We start from the raw sequence: 17,288 nt of genomic DNA on the forward strand, positions 1-17,288 counted from the left end.
TATATTACAATATATATTAGCAATAATATAGATATGTAAGTATATTACAGAAATGGGTCTATTATGGTATGTTATAATGTACACGGTATGAAGTATGTTGTGAACATTCTATAACTATAGGTATGTACAGGCTGTAGTGAGTACAAGCTATGTACAGGATATAAATATGAAATAAAAAAATAAAAAAAACTATACAGAAATCTGAGATATACAGTTATACAGAAATGTGAACTATGAAAGTTATAAACAGTTGTAGGATTAAAAATTATCGTATGTACAGAATGATTATTTACACAGAACTATACAGTTAAGATAAGTGAGATATGTGGATAATTTCTACAGAGGCTATATAAAGTGCTAGTGGTTGCGAGTGGTGGTTCAGTCCATGTTATTATTGTGTGTTTGAGGGTACGGTTGTCCATTGTGTGTGTGTAGGTGGTTGTGGGTGTGTGTATGTCCAGTCCATGAGTTTAACGTGGGTCAGATGTCAGGAGGCAGAGTTCAGGAGTCTGACAGCTGTGGGGAAGAAGCTGTTCCGGTACCTGGTGGTCTTAGTCCGGAGACTCCTGTAGCGCCTCCCAGAGGGCAGGAGGGTGAAGAGTCCATGTGATGGGTGACTGGGGTCTTTGATGATTTTCCCAGCCCTTTTCACACACCACTTCCTGTAGATGTCTTTCATGGCAGGAAGTGGTGCTCCGGCGATGCGCTGGGCAGTTTTCACGACCCTCTGCAACGCCTTCCGGTCCGAGGCAGAGCAGTTCCCGTACCAGACTGTTATACAGTTGGTCAGGATGCTCTCGATGGTGCAGCGATAGAAGTTCACCAGGATGTCTGAGGACAGGTGGTTCTTCCTCAGAGTCCTCAAGAAGAAGAGGCGCTGGTAAGCCTTCTTGACCAGCTTCTAGCAGTTGGTCATCCAGATGAGATCCTCGGAGATGTGGACTCCCAGGAACTTGAAGCTGCTCACACACTCCACAGCCGTCCCCTTAATGTGGATGGGTGGATGTGGGTCAGCATTCCTCCTGTAGTCCACGATGAGCTCCTTGGTCTTCTCAGTGTTAAGCAGCAGGTTGTTTGTGTCGCACCACTTAGCCAGACGATCCACCTCCTCCCTGTAGGCGGCCTCATCGTTGTCACTGATGAGGCCAATCACCGTGGTGTCATCTGCAAACTTAATGATGGTGTTGGAACCATCAGCCGGTCTGCAGTTGTGGGTGAAGAGGGAGTAGAGGAAAGGGCTCATCACACAGCCTTGTGGTACACCGGTGTTCATCATGATTGTAGATGAACAGTGGTTATCCGGCCGGACATGTTGGGGGCGGTTGGTCAGGAAGTCCAGTAACCATTTGCAGATGAGGGAACTGATGCCCAGGTCTGTCAGTTTCCTGATGAGTTGTGAGGGGTGGATTGTATTGAATGTTGAACTGAAGTCTATAAACAGCATTCTGGCGTAGGTGTTGTTGTTGTCCAGGTGTGAGAGGACAGAGTGCAGTGCGATGGAGACTGCATCCTCTGTGCTCCTGTTCTGACGGAATTGGTGGGGGTCCAGGGTGGGGGGGAGACAGGATTTGAAGTGTGCTAGGACCAGCTGCTCTAAGCACTTAGTGATGATGGGGGTGAGTGCTACTGGGCAGTAGTCATTAAGGCAAGATGGGTTGGAGTTTTTGGGTATCGGGATGATGGAGGTGGATTTGAAGCAGGCCGGTACCACATCGTGGGCCAAGGACAGATTGAATATGTCTGTGAGCACTCCTGCAAGCTCCCCAGAACACGCTCTGAGAACACGCCCGGGGATGCCATCAGGACCTGCAGCCTTGTGGACATTGATCCTGCTTAGCACCGCTCCTACATCGGTGGGGGAGGGAGTCAGAGGTTGGTGGTCTGGCGTCAAGTCTGCTTTGGTTGTGGTTGTGGGGTTCCCTCGCTCAAAACGAGCATAAAGGTTGTTGAGCTCGTTGAGGAAGGAGACATCAGAGGATGCGGGGGAGGGTTTGGTGGTCCTGTAGTCTGTAATGGTCTGGAGTCCTTGCCACATGCGTCGAGGGTTGGAGTTGGAGAAGTGTTCTTCTACCTTCTTTTTGTAATGGTGTTTGGCTTTTTTGATGCCCTTCTTTAGATTAGCCCTGGCTGTGCTGTAGGCGTGTGCATCTCCTGACCTAAAGGCAGTGTTGCAGGCCTTCAGGAGGAGACGAGCATCCCGGTTCATCCAAGGCTTCTTGCAGTTTATCGTGGAATACCTAAGGGGGGAGAAATTTTCTCCCGCTGATGCAACAGTGCATCTCATTGCAGTATATCTGGCTAATTGAATGGCACTGGATGAAGAGTGGTGCAGGAGTATTTCAAGAGCTTTTTTAATAGAAATCACCCAGAACTGTCTCCAGTGAAGCAGATAAATTGGTTAGAATGAGGTTGAGCCCTTGTTTACTTCTTCTAAATATTTTTCCGTATAACATATACCTAAAAGCACTGTGTTATCTGTCCAAAAGGATCAAACTGAGTTATGGAGACAGCAAATACAGCTGGACGTGGCTATTTTATACAGAAAAAAAATTACGTACAGGTTCACAGTGATCAAAAGCTTATCCCAGCACCCAGCAATGAACATGTTATTACCCTGAAGTCTGTCCAAAACCAACGTTTTTCTGACTTGTTGCTTTTTTTGCAAATATCTGTGCATGACAAATAGGTCATGGCGAAGGTTAAAGAAATTATGGTTTGGGCAAATTATTTATGGTTCAGGTTTTATGGGAATAAGGCCCAACAGAAAAGTTGGATGTGGTTAGAGAAGTGGTTAAAGTTAAACGCAACACTTTAATTATACATCTGTGGCAGGACTGAAACTATCCTACATGGAATTTAAACAATAAACAATAGTATGTCTATGAGCCAAGCTGACCTCCACTTCAATTTCAACAGTGTATTCAACGCTGGCTATGGACACCAACGAAGATGGACTGTATAATCCAAAATTCATTGGATGCCGCCAACACCTACAACAGGGTTAACATCTCCATTTCACCCTATTGTGGTGTCTCACCAGGCCACAGCTCTCAGAATGTTCCGGTGTGACTAAAGGGGTTTATGTGGAAGCTAGCAGTGGCGCCCTAGGACACCACAAGTTCTTTCTAGTCCCTTGATGTTGTAGTTTGTTTTGTTTTTGCCTTCTGTCAGAGCGTGGTGTGTTGACTGGCTATTGGCCCGAGGCTGTCAGGAAGGAAGAAACTGGCCACAAGCTGTCCTTTGGTTGCTCAAACATCCAGCCATATCCATCTGTGTGTGTGTGTGTGTGTGTCAAATCAACATCAAGGATATGACTCTTTTTCTCTGTTGGTCCATTTTCATACATGACACTCACATATGGCAATTTTCTGATCTTTGCCTTAAATTAAGGGGTCTTTCCCCCAGACATCAGACAGTTTAAGTTATATGTGACATACATTTCTGGCAATACTGCAGTCTTTACATCGCGCTATGTGAACAGCAGCATATGTAAACAATCAAAAGAAGGGGGAAAATGTGCTGTACAAACAATTTGGGGCTACAAACTCATCGTATGGTACTGGCCAGACCTTGGATCCCCAGAGGAAATGCGATTTTTTAAGTCTGTGATTTTTTTTTTTGTCACACGCTTTTTAAAATGTTTCAGAATGCCGTTTTCTCATTATTTGTCCCTTCACACAAGGGGCAACGTCAGCACAAACAGCTGTTTTCTTTTTAATGGTCTCAGCAGGGGTTTTTTTCACTAGTCAGCACCTCCGTGTATCAGGAGGAAAGGAATAAATGGTGAATTGAAATAGATGCTAAATAGGCAGGTTAGGAATGTTTCAGGACCACCGCTGAGCTGATCGACTGTCACGTCAAAACACCGGCCCGTACTTTCACCCATGCAGGCTTAACGCAGCAGCTGATGGCCAAAGGTAATATTTAGGGATGCATGGCTACACAGCCAAACTCTAAACACTCAAACTCTGAAACAAAAGTTGGACAGTGGAAAGAAACCAGGAGACCACAAGATGCTCTTCTTCTCTCTCTCGCTCTCTGTCTCCAGTGGACTTGTGAGACTATAAATATTAGCCAGCATCAACACGGCCACCACAGGGACTTCACTGGACTCCACCAGACAGTCACACAAGATTAAAACGAGTGAAAGCGCCAGTTTAAAACAGGTAATTCTCTTGTTATATTTCACAATGTCACATCCGGTAAATAATGGCTACTCTTCAGTGCTGGTGTTTGCCTTGTGCGTGTCCCTCATCCTTCTGTTGCGCGATGGACGCTCAGAAGCTTCAGTCTACCACAAAAAAGGTAAGAACCACTTCTGTTCCTCCACTGTTCAAGATAATGTATTCAAATTACCCTGCGCAGCTCAGGGGCTGCTACTTTCCACATTAATCAACACTTGTGATTTATGGAAGCTGTGGCTGTTAAACCAACACAAACTGGCTGACCGCAAACTCTCTGTCCTTTATAACCCTGACCTTGCATTCATTCCCCTGGGAGCTCTTCACAGTGCATCAGTGCGTTCTTATTGATCCCCTTCTCAAGGTGACAGACAAACCCCATAAGGATAGCTACCCGCAGCCTGCAGGAACGCTGAGGAAACTCACTGCGGATGCCAGATTTAGCCATTAATGTGCCTGACCCCTTGCAGCGGGGCTTTATGTGTTCTGCCCAGAGGACGGACATTTATAGCCTTTGCAAAGTTACGATGTCCTGGGGGGAAAAAAGTGCATTTTTACCCAGCAGTTTCATACCTGCTCACCTAAAGAGAAGAGCTTAGAAATGTAAAGTCAGATGAGATAGATCTGACAGCGTGGCTCTCGTTTCTTTCGCAGGCATCTGCTCCTCCAAAGACAAGAACTACAAAGCAGGAGATTCTTTCCGGAGAGGTTGCGACAAGTGCTTCTGTCACGCGTTTGGTTTCTACTGCTTTGCGTGAGTAGAATTTTTTTTTCCAGTTCAGCTCATTTCAGGCCACTGATTTACAGTGATGGGAATAACAGCGTTACAACTAACCGTGGTACTTTTTCAGTAACGAGTAATCTAACTAATTACTATTCCTATCGTTACAATGCCGTTACCGTTACTAACAAGAAAATGTGGTGCGGTCATGTTACTATTTTTCAACAAACAGACTGTTGAAGCTGTCTTCAGCTTATCGCACCTTATATCAGTTGCATGGAAGTAGCTGTCTATGTAAGTAATCTGGACTAGGGCTGGGTATCGTCACTGATTTCTAGAATTGATTCGATTCCAATTCACAAGGTCCCGAATCAATTCGATCCACAATTTGATTCAATTCAATTCGATTTGAATCTGGGAAATTTTGCTTCAGACAGTCAGAAATATTATAATTCAGATCAGTACATTTACATATTTTTGTATCTATAAAAAGGAAGCTGACACACGCAAGACTTTATCAAAGGTGTGAGCGTCACAGCAGATGCCTTTGTGTCAAAGTAGCTGAAGATAAAACACAGAAAAACATGGAGGTTTTCCTGGCCTGGGATTTTATAAAAATATTCTGCAGTACATCAAAAATGAAAGAAAACCATTAATCAACATATGAACATTACCTCTGAAGTTACAGAGGTTTTATTAGAGACACGGCTAAGCGGTTTGCATTTTGCATAGTTTTAAAAAGTTTACATTTGTTCAGAAGCCTATTGAACAGCAGAAATTAGGTTTTCTTTTCAGAAGTAAGTAAAGTAAAAGGAAAAAAAAAAAACCAGCGGCCGACAGCGTCGTAAATAACGGTAGACTTGTGCTTAACAAGCAAGCGAATAATGAAGAAAACAGATTTTTAGACGGGAAACTGTTCTTGAAGTATACAGAGAGAGAGAGGGAGAGAGAGAGAGAGAGCTGTGCATGATTTTATCGTGGTAGAAGCAAAACAGCAAAAGTCAGAGGGGATTCATAACTATGTTTATGTGAAGCGTAGTTTGGATCTTCTTTTGCTGCTGGTTCGGTCAATATTGTTCTCCTTTGTAGTGGACAGAAATTATTTTTTTGGAGTGGCACAAATAATTTGTGTGGCATCTTATTGAATGCAGAACACCTGATTATTATCTAAATAGTGTGAAATGGTTATTTAAAAAAGGGGTAAAAGGTAAATGACTGCAAATAACTTTGTTGTTTGCAAAACTTATGCATAGGATTTTAAAATTGACAAATTATATTTGCATTTAAAGTTATGAAATATAATTGAATAAACATGTTTGTGGTTTTTACAGTAAAAAATATCACTTTTTAAACTCGGATTTTATGTTTTTTGTCTGATTTTAGATCAATTGTGTTAATACAGTATGTCAAAATAAAACATAAATTCAGACACGTGAGGTCGTGCTGAAAAGAATGATACTAAACAAGGCAAAGTAAATCGTTTTTAAAGGTAAAATGTGGAGGGAAAATCAAAAGTAGTTAAAAATGGCCAATTATACCCTGGACCCCCGAGGGTTAAACATTTTTTTTAAAGTAACGCAATAGTTACTTTTTGAGTAATTAATTACTTTTAGAATCTTGTAACTCAGTTACTAACTCGGTTACTTTTTTGAAGAAGTAACTAGTAACTATAACTAATTACTTTTTTAAAGTAACTTGCACAACACTGCTGATTTATTAAAATGACTGTAGCCTCATGAAAGCACCTCTCTCTTCCCTGCTTCTCCTTTGCAGCCCGATGAAACCCACCTCGTGGCCCAAGAAGTGTCGCCGGATCAGGATAGAGTGTGGTTATGCGGTCGTTTATAAAGAAAATCCACTGGTGGAGTGTCGAGCCTACAGCTGGATAGGATGAAACACTACAGGAGAACTCACATGAAAACATAAAATATGTAAAAAACATACACCCTAAAAACGTTGTGCAGTCCTAACACGAGAGTCCTGGTCAGTGCAACTTTGCTGATGTTACTGTGTTTAGTTTTCATGAGGACAAGTGAGATTATTATTTGATGCTCTGGTTACAGGGAATAAGGTCAAGTTATTAGAATGTGTAGCTTTATGTGCCTTTTTTCCCTGTGCTCTCCTTGACGATAATCCAACACTCTGGTTTAGCTTGACAGTCGGATATGATCTTTTCCAGTTATTCCGCTCAACATGAGTGTATTTCAATGACAATCTCTTTCTCTGATCTGTAATTTTCACCCTACAGAGCTTTGCAACAGATGGCATTAACCTTTGACCGTCCCCCAGGTCTGTGTAACCCATCTACTGTCAACTATAGGGTTTGGCTTTCTGAAGGATTTCCATCTATTTTGAACACCAAAAGAGGAAACAAGCTTTTAAGACAAGATTTGAAATCTACCTGAAAATCCACCTGTTTAACATGTGGCAGAAACAAAACCCAGCCCTAACTACAACACTAGATGGGTCACTGATGACCAGGTGAATGCTGAATGAATGCGCCTGTCTCTGAGAACATGTATCGACTCAAAGAAGGTCACTAGTGAACTGTACTTGTACTAAATGACTTATTGAAATGGACAGCTGTTTGCAGTGCCAGAAAGTTCTTTTTATACGAAGCTCAACCCCAATAAATGCAGCGTCTGGTACATTAACAGTCACCATCCAAGAAAAATAGCATAGACTGTATATGAAAGATGGGGGCAGCCATGGTGACCTTTTTGGAAAACCCTTTTTTGTGAAGTCCAGCCTCGAAGCGCATCCTGCTTCATTGTTCCTCTGCTCACAAATGCTTGTCATGATTTACAAAATAAATAAGTAAGATGTATTTACTGAGGTCAGGAACCAATGAAGCTGAAGTCGTTTTTTTCTCTCACATATTTCTATAAAACTTTTTTCTTCAGCGAGAGAAACATCCTGCTTCTTTTGAAATACTGTAGAGAGATTCTTTTCTTGAAAATCATTGTCAGGTTAGTCTTTACTTGTCCTTGCTGAAGATTTAAGTATAAGAACCAGTTACGTGTAAACTTTTTACATACGAAAGACAAAATGATCTGACCAAAACTGTCAGATAGCTTGGACTTTTAAATGAACCATACACAGCACTGGTTCTTTTGGCACTTGCACACAGTTCTCAGATTGTTTTGGTTTTGGAATTTTTTTCAGTCTCTTAATGTGATTCTAGGCTGACTCAGTGGTGTGGATGTTGTAATCAGGCTCTGCGGGGGTTATATCTAAACCCATATTTTTCTGGTTTACAAGTCGCTACAGAATTAATTTAGGGTTAATCAGATGATTTGAGCTCATGTAAAACAAACATCAACAACAAAAAAGGCTTGACTTGGATTTGCACTCCTTCTAATGTCACTTTGTTCTTTAAAGTGCTTCACTTTACTGTACAAAACTTAAACTAAACGAGCACATGCACTGTAAAAGATCAACAAATGATTACAGTTTGAGTCATTCTCAGATAGAAAATCATATTCAAAATGACTAAAGAATAAATCCACACTTGGTTGCAGATTGAGAACTTCACACTTATTAGCAGCGTCAGAGCTGAGCTTCTCATGGTTGTTTAAAAAAAATCACAAGGAAGTTGAAAAAGCTCATTGTGCTTTGCTGGGCTCTTGTAGCGAAGTTCAAATTCTTCTTTTTTGAATGTTGTATAAGAAGCCCATCAGATGCTGTGAAAACACAAAGATGCCCTGAAATCGACAAAGTCTAGCAGCAACTTGAAGCATCTGTCTATAAGGGCTGCAGAGGCCTAACAAGAAGCTAACAGGAAGTCAACCAAGGGTGGCGGAGGCACTGTGCAGCAGTGGCCCTCTTCTCTGGGTGATAATTCAACATGGAAAGTAGGAAGTCAGAGAACCCAGAGGCCTCCTCCAACAGGAAGTGGTATTTCTCCACCAAAACCTCATAGAGGCTCCAGAACCTCAGCAGACCGACACGACGCAGGTCGCCTGGATGAAAACCATAAACTGTTACAACAGACGAGCAGCTCACTGGCAGCAATAACAACACATTAACACAGGAAGAAAGATCTCATCTGGAAGTGAAGGTAGACGCTCACCTCTGCAGCTGAAGTACTCAGCAGAGTATTTACCCGACAAGGCAACAGCGGCCGGGATTTTGCCAAGCAGCTCCGTTATCTGGCCAATATGATCTGAGGTGGATAAACACATACAAGCATGGCACAGAATGCATTAGTATCCTAATTACAATGAAGGCATGGTGTAATCTCACTTAATCCCGTGTCAGTGCTCGTCACACAGCCATCTAAACACACCTTCCTCCAGGGAAATGGACTCACTGGCTCTGGGCTCAAACAGTGAGTCTCCAGTGATCAACTCAAAGGCCTGAGAGAATTCAGGAGAACATTTAGTGGTGACACACAGAATAAGTAAGAATGCACAGATAGCTTTTTATCAGAAAGGTTTCACTATAGGTCATTTAGCTACAGGGCAGCATAGCTTTAGCTACGAATTGTGCAAATTACTTTAATTCCCATTTGATGGAATGGTATATAAACATAACATTATGGGATTAAATATTTCAAAGTGTGAACATCACATTAGTTTGGATTGTCTCTCACCATGCATGCGACACTCCAGATGTCAGCAGGTGGGCCATACTCAGATCCCAGCAAAACCTCTAGTGAGCGATACTGTCGGGTCTGGATCTCCTCACAGAAATGTTTGTACTGGTGATGACAGACAGAAGGGTTTAAAGGTGATTTGGTGTGTGTGCGCGTGTGCATGTGACAGAGAGCCAGAAAGATCTATTCCTCTTTATTCCCTTTCTCGTTGTTTTATTTTCTTTGTCACTTGTGTTCTACAGTGTGGCTTCTCAGCAGAGTTGAAGCATCATGTTTACACTTCTTACAATAAACTTTGCCTTTTTCTTCCAAATCTGGCTCGAGTTCTTACTTTGAGTGTGGAGGTACAATACAAAACCTCAGTTCCTCTTTGCTTTGGAGGATTTATAGCGCTTTTTAAGAGAACCTCTTCAATTCTATAGCTATTAAGATAATTAAATGTGATCAAACTACATCCACACAGTACCAAAAGTGAATACAATACTTTTGTCCACTTGGGGGCAGCAGAGAGCATTTTGGAACAGAATGTTGACATATAATATTGTCACCTTTCAGGCTAATGTTGCAAGCTTCTGATGACAAAAACATAAAGTGGCTGACCCTTTATACAATTTAATAATACACTAATAAAATATGTTAAACCAAAAGTTTTATAAGTGTATAAGTGTAAATACTAACCACCCAACAGGAGCTCCCCAAGTCAGCAATCTTCACTGCAATTTCCTTTAAGCTGTACGGGTTTACCCGATTGCTTTCTGGGAGAAAAAAACAAACAAACATTATTATTATTATTATGAATTTGGATTTCCAAGATAAATGTTTTATATTAAAATTAAATAGTACACAGCTGTTTTTGTCCAGCTCTAATAGCTGGGATGGCATGGTTAATGTATTTGCTTGATTATATGTTGAATTAGTTTCATTATTTTTTTCTTAGCACAAAAACAAACACCACAAATACTGAAGCAAATATTTATTTATGTATTTACAGCAGCATGGTTGCCTATACGGCCCATCAGAAATAAAAATATCTGGCGCTGAACCTTTTTATTACTGAAACTCTTAAACACTCTCAAGCATCTGTAGCAATGAAGGACAAAATAAAACGTGCCTGGTGAACTGGCTTCCTTCCCAGTCTGTAACGAGGAGGAGCTGCTGCCCCCTGCTGGTGCTTTGTGGGACTGCTCTTCCAGACACACAAGGATGTTTTCTGGCTTGATGTCTGTGTGGATGATTTTACATTGAGAGTGAAGGTAGTCCAGCCCCTGCAGGACCTATAGAAAAATACACAGATCTGATGATGTTTCCTTTCCTTTCCTGCTCCCTCACCGATGATTTTATCAGGAAAAAACATCAGGAATCGGGAGTCAGCTCTCGTTGATTCCCCCACCATGTCAGTGTTTTCACAATTTGAGATCTTCCTTTATTAAAGTTTGTTTAAGCAACACTTTTGGGAAAATTCTTTTTATTATTATTATAAATTACTAAGCTATAGCCAGAATGATTAGCCTAGATTAACATTGTGCAGCATGGACTGTTGGTAAATTGCTTAACAATGTAAAATGCCACTAAAATAAATAAAATGCACAACAGTGATACAGTAAAATATAGAAGAGAAAAAAATAAAATCAATAAATCAATAAATTAAATCAGTAATAGTCAATAAAAACAACAACAACAACAACTAAGGCTGTTAAAACCAAAATGTTTAGGTCAACGTGCGTTAAAAGCCAGACCATAAAAATGTGTCTTCAGTAACGATTTAAAAAGTTTGTGCGTTTGTGCAGATCTAACATTAAGACGAAGTCTGGTATAGAGAAGGCTCTGTCACCACGAGATTTAAGTTTAGACCGTGGAATAGTTAAAGTTAGTTTTGACCTGGACCTCGTGGTTCTTTCTGGAGTATAAATAAATAGGAGCTCAGACAGGTGAGAAGGGGCTCGGCCGTTTAGTGATTTAAAAAGAAAAAGTAAAATGTTAAGTTGGCTACTGTAAGGAACAGGAAGCTACTGTAGGGAGGCCAACACTGGGGTGGTATGCTCCTTCTGTTTTGTGCCAGTTAGCAGAAAAGCAGCTGCATTTGGTGACAATAAATAGAGGCCTGGTCCAAACCAAAGTACAGAGAATTACAGAAAACCACTGAAGAGCAGAGCCTTTTAGGCCAGCATAAGATTCCAGCCGTGATAGCAGGATATCATGGTCAGCGTGTCAAAGGCTGCTGTCAGGTCCAACAACAAGAGGGTAGGGCTGCCAGAAACCAGAGTTAAAAGAATATCATTAAAAGCCCCTAAACATGTTGTCTCAGTGCTGTGTAGTGATTAAAACCAGATTGAAACTTTTAGAGATCTCATTAAGATCAAGGTCGCTAACTGTTTGTTCAGAAATGATTACCCCAAATTTCCCCAAATGGGAAACTGTACAAAAACCTATTGGTTAAAAAATTATCCCACAAATTTTGAACAAAGAGGTGAAGTTTAAATTAAACACACCTTATATGAACTTGATTTCTGGTGCCTGGGTTTTCTGGTCTGCTTTGTCTTACCTGGATAAGTATTTGTTTGATCCAAGGCTGCAACAGTCCTGGATTCCCAAAGCAGAGCTGCAAGCATCTCAGGTCAGGCCCCAGCAGCTCCAGCACTAGGCAAATGTCTAACCACCATACATTAAGGTCAGTTTCCCAAACCACTTTGCTGCAAAAACTACATCCACTACAACATGTTCACATTTTAATACTTTGACATTGATTGTTTCAATGATGTAATGGAACAGCTCAAAGGATTCTGGAATATGCGCCCAAGAAATCCCATCTCCAAAAAGGATACGTACCCCATTTACCCCAACCAGCTTAAACTCATCTAGCAGTCGAACGATCCTTTGGCCAAAGGGATGACGGCCCACAGAACCACTGGCCTGTTGAAAGAGAGGAGACGAGAGGATGAAAACAGAGGAAGAAGAGCAAGAAGAGATTTTTTTTAAAGAGGGAGGGGATGATTCGTCCTTTATTAAAAGATTGGCAGAGAGTGATGCTCCAAAGATATGACAGAGAAAAATATCTGACAGACAGAGCGCTTAGAGAGGAGATTCACAAGCAGACGGTCACTAACACATCGCAGGAGAGCCAGTTCATCCTCTCCAGCCTGGGTGAAGCCAGCCCCACTCTTCAACACCTTCACAGCAACACGCCGACCTAGCCTGCCAACACAGACACCAGATCAGATGTGCATGCTGGTTACTGGACAAAGTAAAAGACTCAAACTAAATATTTGTTTGATCCAATTTTTAATTATTATAATTATATGATGCCTAATAAGATCAAATTTCTCCACCGCTTCCACCCTGATCATATCACACAGTCTCAAAATGAACCTACTTGAGGTCCTGGCAGAGCCATACAGTGGAGAAATAACCCCAGCCGAGTTTGGACACCACCTGGTATCTTCTGTTGAAGGTGTCCCCTATCTGGATGGGGTGGTACCCACCTTGGGGGGATAAAAGCAGAATGACATGAATGAACAAAGTCCCATTTCTAGTTGAACTGCTTATATGGTTGAATTTATTCTAGGTTTCAGTGATTAGGCACTTCTCTATATGACCTGACATCTGAAACCTTGTTATCATTCGCTAAGGATTTTCCATATGCTGTTTAGAGAGCTTTGAAAGATGACTAAAAATATAGCCGCTAAAGCTATTTCTGGCGTTGCAACTTCCTATAGGCTATAACATGTCTGTTAGTGAGTAATACATTCAGATCTGCTAGTAGGACAGAGAAAAATGGCGAGGCATACGTCTGTATCGCTTCTCTTTCAGCAAGCATGACACACAGTTGTTGGACATTGTCAGCAGTCTTGAAACTGAATTTCTGTGTCTATTAAATTTAAGCATGAGATACACCAGCCTGTGATTTATTACTGTGTCAGGCACCGGTGGTATCACATACGCAGCAGAGGATATATGAGGTACACACAAAGACTTGCACAGCTGGCAGGTAAGAAGCGAGGACCAAGGTCAGACCAGCAAATTGGCAACCAGATACTGCGCATTAAAGCAATGCATAATGAGAGAGGCACACAGGCTTAGTGCAGCTATGAGGCTTATGAGAAGCCACACTTTGGATTTACACAAGCAAAGCACAAGAAAAAATATGCATGGATTCTTATGATCATCTTTGACTTTTTATCCCTCAAAAGCCAAACAGGAGTCCCTCAAAGCTGTTTTCTGAGCTAAGCAGTTTCTGTCATAATTCAGGCTGCTAATAGAATAAAATGACTGTGTTTACATCAGAAGTTACCAAGAGTGGTCAAGAGTGTCTGTTAAATTAGAACTTTATTGTGTCAGAATTTGTCAATAAGGGTACAGTGGAGGTTGTCAAATGTTGTCTTTATGGGGGAAAGGGGTTATATTGGCTCACCTTAAGGTTAAACTTAAATAGATGGTCACGTTATAGTCAACTCACAATACGGTAGGTGTGTGATCTTATATTCTCGGTCATTGTGGTTTGCTCTTCTTATACATAGGCTGTCTAGTTCTAATTATGTCTGAACCTGCCTTCTTCTTGACCTGTAAGAAGTTGACCCCAAGTCAAAATCTCCTTTTCAAACTGCTGCATTTCAGTAAATGGAGCCTGAAACGTTAAATCTACACGAAGCACTCCAAGAGCACAAACCTCCACCAAGGCAGCTCTCTCTCCTGGCAGTTTTAAAGCAATAGTGTTTTTGTTGTTGTTGTTGTTGTATATATTCACTTTGCATCAGCTTGGTGGATAAAAGGCACATTTTAATGGATTGTTAACATGACCCCACTATACACCCCTACAAATCTTTTGAGTTGTTGTGTTTGCAGATAGCATTTTTGTGCATGTTCTACCAAAAACAAAACTTCCTTGGTGGAGGTAATTATAGCCGTGACCTTATAAAGATGCAGTGAATATTAGCAAATACAGTACCAGCAACTTCCTGGTCTGAAAATCAAAGCCACTGCTAAACACACTCCAATGTTCACTTGAGACTGACCCAGAAGCAAGTCAATCATAGCAAACCTTCATGTTAAAATATTCAACTGGACGTCATTAAAATGTAGGTTTACTAATACAAAAATGGTTCTTGTGGCCTACCAGGTCTTACCTACACTGCATGAGCTTCAGTCAGTTAGACTTTAGTCTTTTATTAGTCTGTTTCTTAGCACTAATTCACATTTATTTGTGCTTGTATATTGCACCCATGTGGTTTATGAATGAAGCTTAGTGTCTGTGAAGGTTCTCAGTCATCCAGGTCATCGTAGTCTAAGGAGCTGGGTGAGCTCATTGTGGGCCAGGTTTCACAATGAGCTCACCCGAAACCCTGGCTGATTGTGACCCACACCCGCTTTCACACCTTGGCTCATGTGATTAGGTAGAGGATCATCAGGGGGTCCTTTTGTCCCTCTGTGGGGGGTTACTCCCACTAGGTTTAAATCTGGGACTCTCCACCATTTGACCCTTAGAACTGAAGAAGCTTCTCGGATGAGAGGTGAAACGTTTTCAAGCAACTCAAAGAAGTCCAGACGCTTTTCTTTCCAAGCTCCTTAGACAATGAAGCTTAGCTAGCTAGCAATGTTAGCAAAAATGCTAACATTGAGACATCAAACTGAAGAGACCATAATCAAAGGGTTAGGTCTCAGGGGCTATACCCATCTTTTATATGCATATATCTTTTATATACAGTCATGAATGAGCAATGGAGTGAAGAGAAATGTGCAAGAAGGCCTCAGCTACTTTGGCAAAAGGCCAAATTGTGACGGATTGGTGACTTGGTCAAAAGTATCTGTAAAAGGGCAACTACTGAAGTGAACTGGACTACTGAAGTCGCTGTTTCTTTTATATAATGTGGATGAAGGGTTTGATAGACATGACAGATTACTCAGGGGTTGACTAAGGCTCTCAAATTCCTGAATCTGAGAATCTGTGGGATACATGGAGACCCCACCTCACAATTTAAAAGATGAAAGGATTTGATGATAATGTCCTTGTGTCTGATATCCTTAGGGGATCTTGAGATGTCTCAGAGTGCATAACTCCATGTTCAATGGTGGCACAATGGAGAGTACATGATATCAGGCGTGTGTTTAATATACGAGCGGGTAATATGTGTAGTGAATCTGACAAACCTAAAAGTAGACTTTACTCTGTCCAGTATTTGACATGTTAAGATTTCTTTCAAACAGCTCAGTGTGCAGTTTTGCATTATATTCACAGACTCATCCAATCTTGTTTCCACAAACCAGAATCTGGTAACTGTTTCCTTTTTAAAGCTGTCCAATCCACCGCCCAAGCGCTCCTCTCGTCGTACTTGGACAACTCTTCTGGCAAAAATCCGAAAACTATTTGTAAACTGTAGCAGCAACGCTCAGTGTCTCAAAATGATGCTGCCAACAGGAACTTAGCTTGCAACAGCAGCCCATTCTCATAAACACTGCATCATTTCCAGCTGGAGCGGGCTCTGAATAACAGAGTCAGCATGTTGAAAGAATCTTTAATTACATCCTGGTACAAGCTGCTTTGAGGGTTTCGAGAGGCTCGGGATAAAAGTTAGGATACATGTGTGAGTTACCATAACAGTATTCTTGGGGGTCCTCAGAGACCTGACTGTCCTTGGGATCCAGCTGCTCCTGGCATCCAAGGGCTTTGAAACTGTTAGACACACCACCCTCACTCCTGCAAACACACACAAACCCAGAAATTCAAACAGTGTATTCATATGTGTGTCAGTTTCTGAGAGCTGAACTACTTTTGGAGATTCCCACAGACTCAGCGTGCCGTGGACGTTTGCCCCACTGCCCAGCTGAGAGTGGACAAGCAGCACCGGAAGTTGCACTATTTCTAACTAGGCTGTAAATCATTTAGAAGCATCTCCGCGCAACCTGATAACTCTGCACGCCAGCTGCTCCCAATACACAGATGGCCCGAGGAGTCGGAGTCACGTCATGTCTGGAAATACTGATCACAGGTCTGTTTTCAGCAGAGGGACATATACAGTAGAGTTTAAGAGCTAGACGCGAATAAATGTGAAAGATTTTAGGGGCAAATTTTAAATAATTATCGATAATGTCAAAAAAAAGAGTTTAGGAGCTGAGTTGCATTTTCTTGAGGTCACGCAAGAATGCAAGGCTACATAAAAACATGAAAGAAGAAACGAAATAATAATGATGATACTAATGCAGAAAGTTTTATACTCACACACGATGCTGTTCAGCCTCTGTATGAGGCAGGCAGGGGCTCCTCTGCATGGTGCGATTAAGCAGATGTCGCCAGTACATTAAAATTTCCGATTTTTTGGCATAAAGTGAGGAGAGAGTTAGGCGCAGGAAAAAAAGCAAGTAGCCCTGATTACAGTTGCTGCCCTTGAATCTAGTTAAGCAGCTGAGAGGTGGAGGTGGTGGAGGTAGAAGGGGTTGTGGTGGGGGTCTGCTTAGTCTCTCAGGAGGCTGGAATCAGCAGTCAGCAGGGTCTAAACATGGAAATCCCCCCGCAGGGTCTTGGCTCACAGTCTGTCAGGTTTTCACCTGCTCTGCTGCAGGACTTGCATCTTTCAGTCACCAGCCTCAGATTAAACTCTCTCTCTCTGTTCCTCGATGTCTCGTGCATGCTGGGAAAGCTATAAAAGAGAGAAGGCGCCCCTAAAAGATGAGCCGAACGTCACACAAGGCCGAACAGAGTGAGGGAAGAGAGGGAACGACAGCTGCTACAGGGATCACAGACTGCTAAACCTGCCTGCAGCACATTCTTAAGGATTAAAATAAAGTCGTTAGAACAGAG

General features: G+C 41.8%; 1 protein-coding gene across 1 annotated transcript; it reads right to left on the bottom strand.

Moving 5' to 3' along the window:
* Positions 1-6,650: 6,650 nt before the first annotated feature.
* LOC146550503 (SRSF protein kinase 3) lies at positions 6,651-17,085 on the bottom strand. The gene is made up of 12 exons (XM_085259313.1): positions 16,710-17,085; positions 16,084-16,187; positions 12,870-12,978; positions 12,604-12,691; positions 12,322-12,409; positions 12,042-12,148; positions 10,611-10,773; positions 10,178-10,254; positions 9,497-9,604; positions 9,191-9,260; positions 8,975-9,067; positions 6,651-8,864 (listed from the first exon to the last, which is right to left on the bottom strand). The coding sequence occupies exons 1-12, from the start codon at positions 16,787-16,789 to the stop codon at positions 8,677-8,679; spliced, it is 1,275 nt and encodes a 424-aa protein (XP_085115439.1). The 5' UTR covers positions 16,790-17,085; the 3' UTR covers positions 6,651-8,676.
* Between the last annotated feature and the right edge of the window lie 203 nt (positions 17,086-17,288).

Source organism: Mchenga conophoros, linkage group LG20 (genome assembly GCF_057382185.1).
Source record: "Mchenga conophoros isolate Kocher_MC1m ecotype Shallow Benthic linkage group LG20, M_conophoros_male_GT1.1, whole genome shotgun sequence".
NCBI classification, from domain to species: Eukaryota; Metazoa; Chordata; class Actinopteri; order Cichliformes; family Cichlidae; genus Mchenga; species Mchenga conophoros.